Raw genomic sequence first — 16,722 nt, 5'->3', positions numbered from 1 at the left:
TGAACATTAGAAATTAAAACAGCTTCAAACTACTGAAGAGAAAAAAACTGCTTTGTGTCCAACACATGAATGAAAACTTTCATTTTCCCAAACTTTACAGGATATTCCTGGAAAGACATAGACGATATGATATGAGCAGCTTTGGATGAATTATTACCATATATTGAGATTTCCATCAAAATCTCCAGTTGCGATGTGTCTTTGCTGAAGACTCGTGGCTCCAAACGTTCCACATTTTAAAGGTTTAGGTTTCTCTACCTAAAGGGTACAGGAGTAAGATTGTTAGTTTCTATCAGGTTGTGTTAAAGTCAGAGCTGCATGATAATAAAAAATGTTGGGATGGTGACAATGTTGGTAAACAATGAAATGATGACAACAGGTGCAATATGTCTATTTTGGGTCTGGTGTGAGCTGTTGCTGCAGTGAGACTCCTACTGGTTAAATATTGCTTTAATATGAAAAATACAAATTCAAAATTCTTCAAATACAGTAATAATAAAACTAAAAATAGTCAAAAATTATTCAACTCCAAGCTGTTTGTTGGAGTATGAATATTGTGCACACTGATATTGTGATGACGATATTTGCGATTTTGTGCAGCCCTGGTTGAAATGAACAAATACAGGATAATGGAGTCCAAATCATAAGCATCATGTTTGAACAGCTCCATTCCTTTATACCAGGGCCATTCAATTGGTGGTCCACGGGCCACATCTGGCCCACAAGTGACCCAGGTTCGGCCCGCCAATTGGTTCTTTCATGTCTTAAGCCCAAACCCCCAGTTTTCTACTTTAATTACTCCAAATTCTTTTAGTTAAACATAGACATGTTTGGTATCTACAGAAACATCAGAATCTTGGCTACAAGCTGGTAAAAACCAATTCTATGAACATCCAAGACAATTAAAACTACAAGCAGTTGAAAATAAAACTATGAAAGTGAAAATAAAATTGGTTTAAAAAATTGGCAAGTCAGAGATGCTAAAATATTATTTGTGGTAAATAAGAGGCATAATGTGTTACCTCTTCGGACTTTTACCTGTATAAAGAGCCTCAAAAATCCATAACTTTTGCAAAAAAATTCATACAACTCACACCCACGGGTTGGGGGGGGGGGGGGTCCGGTCCTGTCACCTGCGGACATGAAAGCGCATGCTGCGAGGGGAGCGGAAAAAGTTCAAAACTAATTTCTAGCGGCAGGACAGGTTGGAAGATGGCTGTTTTGATGTTATTTATTGTTTTTTAAATCATCCTACAGGCTCTGACATGTTAGATAAACTTGAAAAGGAGGTTTTGAAAAAATCTGTAAGACTTGAAAAAAATCCATGAGTTTGCCCTATACGTCTGTATGTCCATACGTATACCTGCAAAATGATGTAAAATCCTTATAACTTACGGACAATCCATACAAGTTGACATGTATGCAGTGTTATTTTTGTTTTTGTTGTTTTATTACCACTACTTTTATTTCCGTATGTTGTATTCATGATTAAATGCAGCAAAATTATTTACTGTTATTTAACCAGGCGAGTCCCATCGAGATCTCAGATCTCTTTTTCAAGGGAGGCCTGGGCCTGAAGGCAACCTATTATACATGTTTTTAGGGGTGGGAGAAGCCGGAGTACCTGGAGAAAACCCACGCAAACTCCACACAGAAAGACCCCAGGTCCAAACCAGGGATCAAACCCAGGACCTTCTCGCTGTGAGGCGTCGGTGCTAACCACTGAGCCGTCGTGCCATTTGAAATAAACTAATTCAAAGGTAACAGATCTTTGTAATACTTGGTTTAATTACATAAAAACTTTAATTGCTGGATGTTCGATCCCTGAGCTGTTGGCCTGTAACTGTGGCCCCAGGAGCAATTTAGTTGAATAGACCTGCTTTTTACTGTAGTAAGTATTTAACATTTCTGTATGTACAGAAACCCAGAGCTTGTGAACTTAGTTTTCATCTCAGTCACACACACATCCTTGTATTTGCATCAAACTGAGGACATTGTATTGACTTCCATTCATTTTTGTAACTGTATTTATGCCCAACCCAGACATTTTCCCTAAAATTAACCATTACTGGTCTATAGTTAACCCTAACCTGAACCAGAACTTAATTCACATCATACCTCTAAATCTAACTAGTAAAGCACAGCAGAGCTGCAAACAATGTGAGGACATTGAAAAGGTGATGCCTGTTGCCATGGATACACAAGGACTGCTTCGGCCAACCCGGTGTTGTATGATTTTCAGTTCCCCTGTGAAAATCTGTTCCCCCTGTGTTGGAAGCGCCTCCCTCTGGTCTGACGTTATGCCTGGACCAGTGATTCTCTAAGGTAAATATAATAATTTAATAGAAAATATTGAAGAAACAAATAACCTATTAAATGAAACATTTACGAAAAAAAGAACTAAACCAGGCACTTAGGATAACTAAAAATTCAGCACCTGGTCAAGATCAGATTTTATACGCAATGATAGAACATCTTAATGACTCATCCAAAGATATAATATTAGAATTTTATAATAAAATCTGGGAGGAGGTGGAGCTACCACAGAACTGGAAATAATCAGTTATTATACCAATAGCCAAACCAGGAAAAGACAATACAAAACTAGAAAACTATTGTTCAACAGCACTAACATCAAATATTTGTAAAATAATGGAAAAAATGATTAATAATAGATTAACATATTTAAATGAAAAAAGTTTTTTTTTTTATCAAGGTATCAAAGTGGTTTTCATAAAGGCAGAAATACAAACGATCCAACATTGTGTTTAGAACATGAAATCAGGAGAGCACAAGTAAATAAGGAAAGTGTATGGCAGTATTTTTTGATATAGAGAAGGCGTATGATATGTTGTGGGTGAAAGGTTTATTAATTAAATTATGTCTTTTAGGTATTAATGGGAAAATGTTTAAATGGATACAATTTTTTTTTTTTATCAAATAGAACTATACAGGTTAAAGTTGGTCAGAAAACATCCAGAAAATATCAAGTAGAAAATGGTACGCCTCAAGGGAGCATTATTAGTCCAATATTATTTTCAATAATGATAAATGACATATTTATAGATACTGAAAAAGAGATGGGTTGTTCATTATTTGCAGATGACAGAGCTTTATGGAAAAGAGGTTGGAATATAGAATATACATACGTATTACTAGGAAAATACAAAATGAAAAATGGGCGTTCAAATGGGGATTTAAGTTTTCTGTTAAAAAAACGAAAGTTATGTTATTCACACAGAAAAAAATTAGACAGGAAATAAAACTGAAGTTATATAATCAAGAATTAGAACAAGTGAAATTAATGAAAGTTTTAGGAATTTGGTTTGATGAAAAAAAATCAAATGGAATATCCATATACAAAAAAATTACAGACAAATGTAAAAAAGTATTAAATATAATGCGATGTTTAGCTGGCAGTGACAGGGGAGCATTAAAAACATTTACACTGGGCTAATATAGACTATGGAAGTGTAGTTTATGGCTCAGCAGCAAAAACCACATCTAAAGAAATTAGAAATTATTCAACACCAAGCATTAAGAATTTGTACCGGAGCATTTAAGACCACACCAACATCAGCATTAGAAGTCGGAATGGGAGAATTACTTTTAGACCTGAGAAGAACCCAAACGATGATAAACTACTGGTTAAACTTAAAAAGAAATAATCCGGATCACCCAACACTAGACATTTTAAGTGCATGCTGGGAAAAAGGAAAAAGACAGACAGGTAGTTTTGGGTGGATGATTCAAGAGGAAACAGAGAAATATCAAATACAAAATCTAACAATAAGTCCAATGTTACCGCTGTCAGTAATACCACCCTGGATTCTACCAGAAGCTACAGTTGATTTGACATTAATGGAAAAGAAAAGAGATACATCATACATTTTCAACTCACAAACAGTGCAGGATTATATAAACAGTTATTATCAGTACATTCAAATATACACAGATGCTTCAAAATCAACAGAGAAAATAGGAGTTGCATTTATAGTTCCAGAATTTCAAGTAAAAGTAGGTAAAAGAATCACTGACAACTTATCAGTTTATACGGGAGAAATGATTGCAGTATTATTAGCCATAAGGGGGTAGAAGAAGTAAAACCTACAAAAACTTTAATCTGTTCAGACTCACGTTCAGTTTTAACGAGTTTAAAAAAACAATCACTCAGACAGCAGGCCAGACATTTTACTAGAAATTAATCATACTTTATTCAGAATACAAAGGATGGGGTTAACTGTTGTTTTTCTCTGGGTACCAGCACATTTAGGGGTAAGAGGAAATAAAAAAGCAGATAAAATGGCAAAGAAAGCAGTGCAAAGTGAGATTAACATTACAATTAAGACAAGTAGATCTGAAGCAAGAAGCATAATTAAAGAAAGACTGAAGAAAGAATGGCAGAAGAGATGGAGAGAGATAACAAAGGGAGGTGGTTTTATAAGATTCAAAGGGTGGTAGGAGAAACGAGAGCTGGAAAAAGGACCAGAAAAGAAAAGAGTGATAACAAGGTTGAGATTTGGACATACAGGACTTAATTTTACACTTTTTGCAATACAAAAACATAATACAGGGAAATGTGATTACTGTGGACAAAATGAAACCATAGAACATGTTATAAAAGTATGTCAGAAGTACAAACAAGAGAGACAATTTATGATAAGACAGTTTAGAAACATTAAGGAAAGGTTTGACATAATAGACACTTTACAAAGGAATTCAGGGGGAAAACATATACAAATCATAATACGATTTTTGAAAAAAGACAAAATTGTTTAACAGAATTTGAGCTGATAGTAGTAATTTATTTTTTTATTTTTTATTTGTTTGTTTGTTTATTTATTTCCTTTGAATATATAGATTTGAAAATGTAGATACAAATACAATAATTTTAGTAGAATATAAACATTAGTGAAATCATCTTGAACCACACTCCATACCAGTCGGTAGTGGTAATGCACACCTTCAGTTTGCCAACCACCATTAAACACCAGAAGAAGAAGAAGCTTGAATTACCTCAGTGATGAGCTGAGCCTCTCCGTGCTGCACCTCATAAATCTGCATCACTCCGGTTCCTCTGGCGAAGTTCCCCAAACAGACAAACTTGGCGCTGCTGGGAATCCATTTGCTGTCAAACACGGTGTAATTTAAGCTCTTCTGAATGTGAGTGATTATCTGAGGCTTTGAAAGCGGAGAGGACATCTTTACAGAAACGTTTGTATCCATAAAACGGTACAGATATTCTGCAAAAAGAAAGAACTTCAAATGTTGTCGCGCAGTGTTTCTCTGTTGCCGTGGTTCAAGGCCCCTCCTACTACTAAGCTGCCTAAAGAAGTGCCTGACTAAATGTTCACGTCTTAAAAAAAAACATTTAAACAAAAACTCAAGTTGATACCTAAAACACATTACTCTCAAAATACTGGTTTATCAGAGTGGTTAGTGCAGTTATGACACTTATTTATTCATTTATTTATTTTACGTTTGTGCAGCAGAGTGGCTCTATTTGGGTCCTTTTTGTCGCACGAGGACATCCTGGCTCCCATCCTGGCACCTACCTCTGGGGCTAGTTTGCTTCAGTTTGTTTTAAGTCTGACTTTTTAAAATCGCCTTCGCGATGGACCCGGATAAAACCCCAAGCCTGGGTGCTGAAGCGGCCGTCGACGGTAACGATAAGGAGGAGCCGTTCAGGGAGGCGAAGAGGCCCGCAAAAAGTCAGAAACGAAAACGAGAACAGGGAGCTGACACGATGGACACGGAGGACAGCGTGTCCAACAAACGGCCGCAATTTCCACCGATTTCAGGAGACAAATTACGGGTAAAAACCGTTCGCGAGCTTGTGTTTCATGTATTGTGTTAGTGTTTTATTTACTGCATCTCGTTGCTGACCTACTTCGTCCCTTTAATTACATACTGCTCGCAATGCACAACCCTGATGGTTGATTTACCAATATGTTATTAACCTTAATAGTTTCTTTACTAATATCTATGTGCAAAGTTGTTTTTCTACACAAGTCTTAAATGTGTGTCTGAGTGTAGAGACGTGAAAATAACAAGACTCAACTTATGTCAAAAAAAATTCAAACGGTCTAATATAATTTTTTTTTGTTTGTTTTTCAGGGGCCAGATGAGATGTGTAAAGTTCCTGTTCCAGCTCACAGATACACCCCTCTTAAAGAAAACTGGCTGAAGATCTTTAGTACGATTGTGGAGAATTTACAGCTTCAAGTCAGATTTAATCTGAAAACCAGGAATGTTGAAATCAAAGTAAGTTTCTCATCTGTTCAAGCTGTTTTTTTAAAATCACCTTTTCCTTAGTTTTTATTCTTTTATTTTTTTTATTTATTTTAACTGTAAATCCATGTGTGTTTGCACTGAAATGCAGCTGCAGGTCGTTTTTTACAGCTGCCATTGTTTTGGTGAGAAAAGAAAGCACTAATGTTCCACAACTGTTTACAAGATACAGTAATATTGGGTAAAACAGGTTTTATTCAATCAGACAAATGCAGAGAATTGTTGAGAGTAAAACGTACTGGACTTTAGTTTTTATTTTTTTTGTAAACAAACTATTCTGCAGGTAGAAGTTGTGGTGTTTTCAATCATTACAGCACTGAGTCCCACTGCTTTCTATGGTTTCTTTTCTTTTCAACAATGATTTCCTGTACCAACTAATAAAGCTACAGGCTGACATGCTAAACATTTTACATTCTTGTTAAAAGTTTGAAAATACAGCTATAAATAGTAAAACCCTACCTTTGCTTTAGAGAAAAAGCAGGACATGTCTGCATGTCCCCTTGTCCTCGTCATGTTTACGTCGGGGAAAACTGATTTCCTTAGATTTCTGGAGCTTTTTTCATATATTTCTTACAAAAAAATCACTTTTCCCCCTTGCTCTTTCGTGTGCTGCATTTCCTAGCCCGACGATAGGCGTCTCAGCTGCGGTCTGGTCAGTTCGGGTCCGGACCGGTTCGGCCACCTGCTGTGCAGGAAATGAAAGATTGCGCAACAAATCCAATGATAAATGTTGAAGTCAGGACAAACTAATTCATTCTGTGGTCGATGGAGTAAACACAGCTGAAACTGTATTCGTGTTGTTTGTGAAACTTTTGATTTCAAAATAAAATCCACGTGTATCGTGTATTATATGCTGCTTGTTTTTGTCAGCCTTTTAAATGACGATACATTTTGACAGCATTTATATAAATATTTATATTTATAGCAAGGGCTTCGACAAAACTTGTCTGAATTACTTTGAAATTTCAGAAGTTGTGCTCGTTATTTTTCCTGTTTGAGCAACGTGATCTGTGCAGATTGACTCCCTAACTGATCTGGCTTTGGGCAAAATCAAAGCAGCCCCTTGTATTTACACTCACCGGCCACTTTATTAGGTACACCTGTCCAACTGCTCGTTAACACTTAATTTCTAATCAGCCAATCACATGGCGGCAACTCAGTGCATTTAGGCATGTAGACATGGTCAAGACAATCTCCTGCAGTTCAAAYYGAGCATCAGTATGGGGAAGAAAGGTGATTTGAGTGCCTTTGAACGTGGCATGGTTGTTGGTGCCAGAAGGGCTGGTCTGAGTATTTCAGAAACTGCTGATCTACTGGGATTTTCACGCACAACCATCTCTAGGGTTTACAGAGAATGGTCCGAAAAAGAAAAAACATCCAGTGAGCGGCAGTCCTGTGGGCGGAAATGCCTTGTTGATGCCAGAGGTCAGAGGAGAATGGGCAGACTGGTTCGAGCTGATAGAAAGGCAACAGTGACTCAAATAACCACCCGTTACAACCAAGGTAGGAAGAAGAGCATCTCTGAACACACAACATGTCGAACTTTGAGGCAGATGGGCTTCAGCAGCAGAAGACCACACCGGGTGCCACTCCTTTCAGCTAAGAACAGGAAACTGAGGCTACAATTTGCACAAGCTCATCGAAATTGGACAAGAGAAGATTGGAAAAACGTTGCCTGGTCTGATGAGTCTCGATTTCTGCTGCGACATTCGGATGGTAGGGTCAGAATTTGGCGTCAACAACATGAAAGCATGGATCCATCCTGCCTTGTATCAACGGTTCAGGCTGGTGGTGGTGGTGTCATGGTGTGGGGAATCTTTTCTTGGCACTCTTTGGGCCCCTTGGTACCAATTGAGCATCGTTGCAACGGCACAGCCTACCTGAGTATTGTTGCTGACCATGTCCATCCCTTTATGACCACAATGTACCCAACATCTGATGGCTACTTTCAGCAGGATAATGCGCCATGTCATAAAGCTGGAATCATCTCAGACTGGTTTCTTGAACATGACAATGAGTTCACTGTACTCAAATGGCCTCCACAGTCACCAGATCTCAATCCAATAGAGCATCTTTGGGATGTGGTGGAACGGGAGATTCGCATCATGGATGTGCAGCCGACAAATCTGCGGCAACTGTGTGATGCCATCATGTCAATATGGACCAAAATCTCTGAGGAATGCTTCCAGCACCTTGTTGAATCTATGCCACGAAGAATTGAGGCAGTTCTGAAGGCAAAAGGGGGTCCAACCTGTTACTAGCGTGGTGTACCTAATAAAGTGGCCGGTGAGTGTATATAGACGCATCCACGAGGTGTCGTAAAGCAAACCAGGGTGTCAGAAAGACACCACTACGCCCCTCTACTAAATGCCTGTGTTTATTTCTTACTGCCTTTGCACATTATCTTATCGTACAGCTCTTTGTTCCTTTGGAGGAGTTTAGAAATAAAGTGGACGGGATCGTTGACCTGCAGTGTGTCTCTCCTCCTGTCTTCCAGACATGTAAAGAAACTCAGGACATCAGCGCGCTCACGAAGGCAGCAGATTTTGTTAAAGCGTTTGTTCTTGGATTTCAGGTTGAGGTGAGTTTCTGTGAACTTGAACTCATCAGATGTTTCTGTAGGGTTTTATTTGAGGTCATCTGATGTGGTTTCGTACTAATCTTTAGTAATCAGGGCATCAGAGAGCTGATGTACCACATGTGTTTGAAGTCTTAGGTCAATATGAATTATTTATTTAGCAAATAAAACATAACTTTACATTAAACAAGCTTTAGAGGAAGTAATAGGAAATAATCAGTAAAACTTTTCTTACATTACAAACAAACTGTGGCTCCAGGTTGTAGCAGCTGCTGCAGCTTTATCTTACTGCTCTGTAAAGACATGAATGATGAAGTATTTAAAAAGTAGCTGATGTCAGTGGATGAATGTCTGTGGGCTGAATCAAGCTCTAATTTTATGCAATACCTTTGATATAAAATTAAAGTTGGATCAAGATTATTATGATGAAACTTAATTATTTTGGCTGTAAAACAAAGGCTGTTTTTTATGTCATAAAAGCAGAAGATGTATTTTTGTTGGAGGTAACCCTCAGGTCTTTTCCCAGGACGCGATGGCTCTCATCAGATTAGACGAGCTTTTCCTTGAAAGTTTTGACATCACAGACGGTAGAGTTCTTCTGTCTGGATCATTTCTTGTGTTCGTGCCCTGCAGCAGATGACCTTCATGATGCAACCTCTCATGTTTGTGCAGTAAAGCCTCTGAAGGGTGACCACCTGTCCAGAGCCATTGGAAGAATAGCAGGGAAGGGAGGAAAAACCAAATTCACCATTGAAAATGTGACGAAGACTAGGATTGTGCTCGCAGACACGTAAGTGCTCTGGTAATGCAGAGAACGAGTTCAACGTGTAAGCTTTTTGTTTCTTAGAAACACTGACTCCTATGTCGTAGCTTTGTTTTCAGCAACACACAGGAATGTGTTTTTAAACGTAGAACTAGGGCTGGGCGATAAATCGATTTAATCGATTAATTTGAATTTTCCATTTATAAAGATTTAATTTTGGGAAAATCTGGATTTTTTCCCCACCAGTGCACTCTTTAGGTCTTCTGTAGTTCAGAGGTCACCATCTGTCCCTCAAGACTCTTGGTACACGACATGACAATATGGCAGCTAGCAGAGAGGATCTACTTCCCAGAAAAGGCATGGTGTCTTCAGTTATCTGGAACTAGTTAGGTTTTGCAACCTCAGACTTGGAGCAACAAACACCTCACTGCAAAATCTGTTTGAAGGCTCCTGCTACAAAAAGCAGGAGAACAAATCTGTTTTGACTCCTGAAAAAGAGGCACTTCGTTAAGTGGGAAACAAAACCGATTAAAATCAAATTTGGGATGGAAAAAAAAAAGCTTTTGGGGGGGGGGGGGTCATATCGCGTAGCCCTATGTATAATATGAAAAACAATGACATTCTGTTGTCTTCACAGGAAAGTTCACATCTTAGGTTCCTTCCAGAATATCAAGACTGCGCGGACAGCAATATGTAACTTAATTTTAGGTAAGGTTTATTTGTGGATCAGGTCTTCCCACATCAGTGCTGAGAAATGACCTTTAACTCCTGTTTGTCCCCACAGGAAGTCCACCTTCAAAGGTTTATGGAAACATCAGAGTGGTGGCCAGCAGGACAGCAGAGAGATTCTAGACTGATTGGCTGGATTTTCTCGTTGTGGTCTGGGATTAATTATGACTGTTTTGGACTAACACCTCATCCTCTGCAATGGCCTTTTTTTTAAATCTCCAAGGTCATGTTTCTGATCAGATATGGAAAATATAAAATGCTTACCTAATGAATTGTGGGTATTAAAGCTCTGTAAATAAATACAGAAAATAACTAAAGAAGTTTAAAGTGCCAGATACTCAAACCAATATTTAGTAAAAGTTGATACTGCTAAAGGTTTTGGTCGGGCTGAGCTGTAATGGTACTGCTGCTGTTTAAAACTCAAATCCTCTGCAAGGTGGGCTTTGAAGCCACAGCTGGGTGGGAGACAAACAGAAGGCCTTTGGTATTTATCATTTCCTGGATAAATGAGAATCTGCACCAACTGAGGTGTTATTTCTATCTTTTTTTTTTATTTATTTTTTAACCAGGTAAATCCCACTGAGATGTCTTCTCATGGGGCCCTGAAGGCAGCCTAAACATGTAAACAAAGAAAACATTAAAACTTTTCAGAAAGAAGACCAACCAAGAGCCTGAAACCAGGACCTTCTTGTGAGGACTCAGTGCTAACCACAAAGCTGTCCTTTTTACCCTCTAAGAAATGTTGCATAAAAATGGTCTTTATTTTAGAAGTGTCCACAAAAAGACAGAACTACCAACTAATTCTTGATGCGCTGCAGAGTGAGTAGATGATCCATTCAGATGTTCTCTTAATATATGAAGGGTAATACATCATCTGAGTGAGCACAAGAGATCTGCACACCTGTGAGACTTGAACCTTTCACATGTGTAATGTGTCATGTCAACTCTTAGTCCTGGATCTTAAGCCTCAAAAATCCAGCAGAAGATGGTTGTTTTACTTTATTTTATGTCCTACAGCAGAGGTTCTCAAACTGGTGTCCCAGGACCCCCAGGGGTCCGTGAGAGGTATCTTGGGGGTCCNCTGACTGATTTAAATACATCTTAACATTCATGAGGTACTTTACATTGACTGTTTATGGTTGAATGTGGGCGTGTAGAGGGTAGAACCTGAGGAGGGACCTTGTGCGCAAACTCTGATGTGTGGCTGTGATYTATAAAGGATAGATGTGCAGAAACATGCATACTTACGGTTTTATAAATCTGAATTTTTTTTGGCGTACGCCATTTCCGCCTTTTGGCCGTACATTCACTTTTAGTATGGTTTCCATGCAATCCTTTATAAATGAGACCCCTGGACTTTCGTTTATGACTGATAACATTCATTTGACACCCGCTTCCTCCTGTCCAAACAGCAAAAGGTATCAACCCGAGTCTGGTATGGATAAAACTCAGACTCCTTGACTCTGTTTGAACCATGAAACTGTCAGAACTGTCAAGTTCTATGGATGTTTCCTGTGGTCCAGCAGTTTGAAGTGCATCTCAAACACTGGCCACAACTACAAGATTAATGTTTTGTAAGGAAGAGTTAGCAGCATTAGCAGCGTTAGTGATTGCTTTTGTTGCAGGTTGATGACATCACAACAAAAGCTGCACCAACAACAAAGGCTGTGTTTCATTCTGAAATACTTCAATTTAAACTTTAACATTTAGCCAGTTAAATTTACATTTAACTTGCACATTTAGATTTATACATTTTGATTCAGGATTTTATATTCAGAAAGTGAGCTAAATAATGAAAATGTTTTTTTTTACATTTTATTTTACTTTTGTTGCCCCAGAAGCCTGTGCTGTATTAAAATACAAAATAATGAAAGTGTCATATTGAGATGCTGAGAGGTATCTTGGGGGTCCTCAAAATATTTCACTAAGTTGTTAATTAAATTTTTATTTTTAAAAATGCATGGAGAACAATGAACTAATAAAACATAATAATCTTAATAAAAAATATTCCCATGGCATTTTGGGGTTGAAATGACAATAAGTTATCTTTTAAAACAGCATGGGTTTAATGAGGGGGTCCCTGGAATTTTTTTCACCCTTGTAAGGGGTCCGCAGACCCAAATGGCTTGAGAACACATCCTACAGCCTCTGAGACGTAAAATAAATTGGAAGCTGAGTTTTAGTTTTTTTTCTTTTAAATCTGAGATTTAACCCTATGTCAGTATATCTGGAAATTGGAGTAAAATCTAATTTTTGAACAATCCGTACAACTTGACGTGTTAATGCTGTGTTTAATGTTGGTGAAAAGCTGGGAAGTCTGAGCTTTACCACATTTACCGAGTTATTGGGAAAAATACATTTCTGACTTATTGCTAATAAACCCAACAGGATGTTAAAACATGCTTACATTTACATTACTAGTTTCCAGAAATGTTATATTTTGTCAGTTTTACAGCTGAAATAACTCAATAAGTAGGTTGAAAAATGATCAGAAATGTTACCAGAAAAATACATTTCCCTGATACTACCTACCACTAGAAAAATAAGTTTGAGTATTAAGTTTACCAAAATAAATATTTTCCAAAGGAAAACTGTTTTGAGTAGTTTTATTCAAATACTGTAAAGCCTAGTCTACACACACAAAAATATATATTTCTCTATAATTAGTAGTTTTGTATAGGAACACTGGTAAATGTTTCCAGTAGTTCTTGGTAAATAACCTAATTTAAGTCTAAAGTACTGCTGCTTTTAGAAGTAATTAGTCTTTGTTGGTAAAGCATTAATAAATGTTACTTTATAGAAATACAAATCATCCAGGGTTAATTGAGGCTAAAATTGTTGCTTTTAATCAATATAGTATTTATCCAATTTTCTGGGTTGCTGGTGTCCATCTCCAGATGTTTGGATCTGGGTCCTGTCCAGGGTCTCACACTTAGAGACAGTTCAGAGTTTCCAATAAACCAAACACTTTTCTGGGCTCTGGGAAAACTAAATAAAGGACAAACTAGATACATGGAGAGGGATGAAAACAGTAGCAGGGCCCTGCAACACATTAGGTTTTAAGGGTTTATGTACTTTAGGAGTTCTATTTGATTTTGAGTTTTTATAGCAGTTTTGCTGGTAAATGAATGAAAGGCTCTTGCAGCCAATCACATCTGAAAAAGAAAACAAGTCTTTCAACATTTCAAAGTTTACTTAAATTTTATTTCATTTTCATACAGTATCAAGTTTCCAACAGTCCCACAGCATAATATGCAGCATGCAGAAAAAGGGGAGGAAAAAAAAGGTTTCTCAAACTTAAATCTTTTCAGATATTCCCACACAAACTTAAAGAACCCAAGTCCCTCTGAGAAAAAAGTAGCACTTACAAACTAAAGCGGTCTGAACTATACAGAGAACAGAGAGCCAGAACTGCAATTAACAAATACTTATATACAAAAAGAAAAAAAAAAAACAAAAACAGCAAATTTCCCCTTTAAGCTGAGTACAGTGTGTGGCAGTTTGAGACAGGATCAGATATGCAACTTTGACTGGAATCGAAGCATCTTGCTGACCCGGGTAAAATACAAAAACTTACATGTAGTTCAGTTCATTTGGGTTACCTCTCATAATATGTGTACATTTACCAAAGTTTGGCAACATCCATATTGTATACCGTTAAGTTCTTAAATATATTAACATCACCATTCATGTGTAAACGAGTTTTATTTCAAAAATTGATCTACATGCACAACAAAAATAATATACTTCCATGTCATGCAAGCACAGGGAGGCCCAAGCCGTGCAGAGCTTTGGGGGTGGGGGGTTAATATAGCACTCCAGATTCAACTGAAACTTCCTATAAAAACCAGCAGTTGGCCTTCGAAGTAAAGCCAACGTCTATCTGAACGCTGTTTACAGTAGGAAGTATTTTGTCCTTGGGAAAAAAAAAGCTCAAAATTGGTTGAATTTGGATTGAATAAGACGGCTGAGAGTAAACAAGAAGGGGGAGTGGAAGCCAACTTTTGAAATGTACACGCTCTAAATAAACCCCCTAAATCTACCAAACTGCACAAGGACCATGCTGATGCGTTAAGATTTGAAGTGTGTGCACTGAAAAGTGAGCCGACACATTCAGGAGGGCTTCAGCAGAACCAGAACCTCTCATATGGGATGGATAAGATGAGCACACTGATGACCTAATACACACATACTGGGTACAAAATGCTGCCTGCAGGTAAGTCTCTTAAGCTGCTTTAGCCTTGCACAAACAGCGAGTATTTTCACAATTACTCACTCGATTCTTTTTGCCAAGTTCATCGTAACATTGAATAAAAGCCTCAGAAGGTTTTTTATTCTACTGCGAGAGCAGAGCTTGTCTTCAGTCCTGCTCACACTGCCGGACCTAAACACTTCAAGAGGCAGACTGTTTCTGTCTGAAGCCACTGGTTTCAGGTTTGGTTTTGTTTTTTTGTCTTTTCTTTATCTGTAAAGACATTTTCTTGGCATTCATTTATCTACCTAGAATTTTACGACAGGAAACAAGAATAATCTCCAACAACATAAACACATTCTTAAATATAAATAAAACTAGCAGTTTTATTACAAAAGAAAAAAAGTGTTGCTTTGTTAACCAAGAGTTGCTGGAAGCTTTACTGGTCGGTTCAAACTGCGGGCGCAAAGAGAGATGAAGAGAAAATTTTAACTATTGTTTTGTATCTAACGAGACTCGCAATCGTGCAGTTGGAAGTGTCAAACCAGTTTCTCCAAAAAAAAACCTGCGACCATGATAGATAAGCTAAAGTGGTGTGTGGATATGTTCTGGTTGGCACTTCATACCCTGCCCTTCTAGCTGTACAGCCTGTGTTCAAAACACTTCCTCTCACAAAAACTGTAGATATACTTTATTTATCTTCTTTATAAAAGACAAGAACAAAAAATAAATACCCAAAATAAACACCTAACGAAAAAGAAAGGATGAAATATGAACAAGCGAACCAGCCTCTTCACTGCACCCCCCCACCCCATCCGCCTGCCCCCCCTCGCCATAAAACCAGAGATGCTCTTACTAATAATGGATGCCCTTCAGTCTGTTACTGTGCTACGAGCAGGTTATTGAGGATTTACAGTTCAATAACACTTCAAAGTTGGCTTCACGAGGCCCGTGGTGTTTGAGAGAAAACGTGGCTCCACAGAGAGAAATAAACAAAGAGAGAATACTTCCACTGAGTTACACACACAGCGTTTTGCCTGATGTCTTTAGCAGAACTTCAGAAATTGTGGAGAAAAGCGAGTGTCGAGGGCTAGGAGGGGGAGTCAGCCGGGGGGTGCGTTCACACGTCCACCACCATCTTTTTGTGTATATCGAGACCACCAACCACCTGGAGGAGAGAGTAAAGCAGGCAGGACACACCAGTGTTACATTAGAACGCAGACAAAATTATTTCTTTTTAATTTAACACCTCTGAGCGCCTAGCCTTGCCCTTGCCTTCCTACGCAGTTCCGCTCAGTTCTAGTTTCCCTTCACTGCTCCGTCTGGGACTTCACCCACAGACAAGGATTTCTTCAGGAGCCTGCTAGGAGCTGCCTGTTAGCAAAACAACTCATGAACTTAAAAAATAATCAGTAGAACAGCTTCAGATTAATGTTTGGCATCAGCCTAATTCAAGATGGCCACCACACCTAACTGGTCATAGCCAGAAAAAAATTATAATTTAATCAATTTTACAGACGTCAGGATGAATCTCGAAATTTAACTTAACGCTGACGTCAGATCTTGAGCTCACACATGGAATGAGGAGAAGAATTTACATTTCTTCAAGGCTTTTCATCAAATCAAAAGACTGGAGCAATTGCATCAGGAAAATACATCAATCCATTTAAACCAACTTCTGTTTTCAAATCCTGATATTCACAATAAAGTGGTGAAATGACACGAGGCGGCTGAGGCAGAGTGGTTAGGGGAGTCATTCCACTAATGTGAAAGTTGGCGGTTCAATTCCCTGCTATTCCATCACATGTCAAAGTGTCCCAGTGCAAGACCCTGAACCCCCACTCCCTCTGTCCCATCAGTGTATGAATGTGATCGGCACTGATTAGTGTCTATAGGGCATTTATACATGTTAGCTTTGTAGAGATCTAGTAGAGTGCTGTGTGAATGGATAAACTATCTATGATCTGCAGACCTGTCTATGTCCTGCAGACCTATCTATGTCCTGCAGACCTATCTATGTCCTGCAGACCTATCTATGTCCTGCAGACCTATCTATGTCCTGCAGACCTGTCTATGACCTGCAGACCTGTCTATGACCTGCAGACCTGTCTATGATCTGCAGACCTGTCTATGACCTGCAGACCTGTCTATGACCTGCAGACCTGTCTA

The 16,722-nt window shown here is 38.4% G+C and overlaps 3 protein-coding genes across 3 annotated transcripts in view; 1 reads left to right on the top strand and 2 right to left on the bottom strand.

Moving 5' to 3' along the window:
• dnaaf10 (dynein axonemal assembly factor 10) overlaps positions 1 to 5,458 on the bottom strand; it is a 28,187-nt gene extending 22,729 nt beyond the window's left edge. Inside the window, exons 1-2 of the mRNA XM_014025318.1 lie at positions 5,017 to 5,458; positions 158 to 258 (exon numbers count right to left, since the gene is read on the bottom strand). Coding sequence (XP_013880772.1) covers positions 158 to 258; positions 5,017 to 5,406 — 491 coding nt within the window. The 5' untranslated portion in view covers positions 5,407 to 5,458. The remainder of the gene's footprint in view (positions 1 to 157; positions 259 to 5,016) is intronic.
• A 40-nt stretch (positions 5,459 to 5,498) lies between these two features.
• pno1 (partner of NOB1 homolog) lies at positions 5,499 to 10,884 on the top strand. Its single transcript, XM_014025320.1, has 7 exons — positions 5,499 to 5,815; positions 6,118 to 6,264; positions 8,789 to 8,872; positions 9,396 to 9,456; positions 9,542 to 9,659; positions 10,270 to 10,340; positions 10,417 to 10,884. Exons 1-7 carry the CDS (start codon positions 5,615 to 5,617, stop codon positions 10,482 to 10,484), a joined length of 750 nt encoding a protein of 249 aa, XP_013880774.1. The 5' UTR covers positions 5,499 to 5,614; the 3' UTR covers positions 10,485 to 10,884.
• Positions 10,885 to 13,543: 2,659 nt separating this feature from the next.
• LOC106529812 (calcineurin subunit B type 1) overlaps positions 13,544 to 16,722 on the bottom strand; it is a 59,943-nt gene continuing 56,764 nt past the window's right edge. Inside the window, exon 6 of the mRNA XM_014025321.1 lies at positions 13,544 to 15,721. Coding sequence (XP_013880775.1) covers positions 15,674 to 15,721 — 48 coding nt within the window. The 3' untranslated portion in view covers positions 13,544 to 15,673. The remainder of the gene's footprint in view (positions 15,722 to 16,722) is intronic.

This window comes from Austrofundulus limnaeus, unplaced genomic scaffold, assembly GCF_001266775.1.
Source record: "Austrofundulus limnaeus strain Quisiro unplaced genomic scaffold, Austrofundulus_limnaeus-1.0 Scaffold468, whole genome shotgun sequence".
Taxonomy (NCBI): Eukaryota; Metazoa; Chordata; class Actinopteri; order Cyprinodontiformes; family Rivulidae; genus Austrofundulus; species Austrofundulus limnaeus.
This window is presented reverse-complemented; position numbering and strand designations above follow the sequence as displayed.

Bases quoted from the DNA above. Each gene is read 5' to 3' on its own strand.
- pno1 (XM_014025320.1), top strand. From the start codon at position 5,615: ATGGACCCGGATAAAACCCCAAGCCTGGGTGCTGAAGCGGCCGTCGAC. The intron at 8,873-9,395 runs GTGAGTTTCTGT...GTCTTTTCCCAG, and splicing joins TTCTTGGATTTCAGGTTGAG to GACGCGATGGCTCTCATCAG. The intron at 10,341-10,416 runs GTAAGGTTTATT...TTGTCCCCACAG, and splicing joins AATATGTAACTTAATTTTAG to GAAGTCCACCTTCAAAGGTT.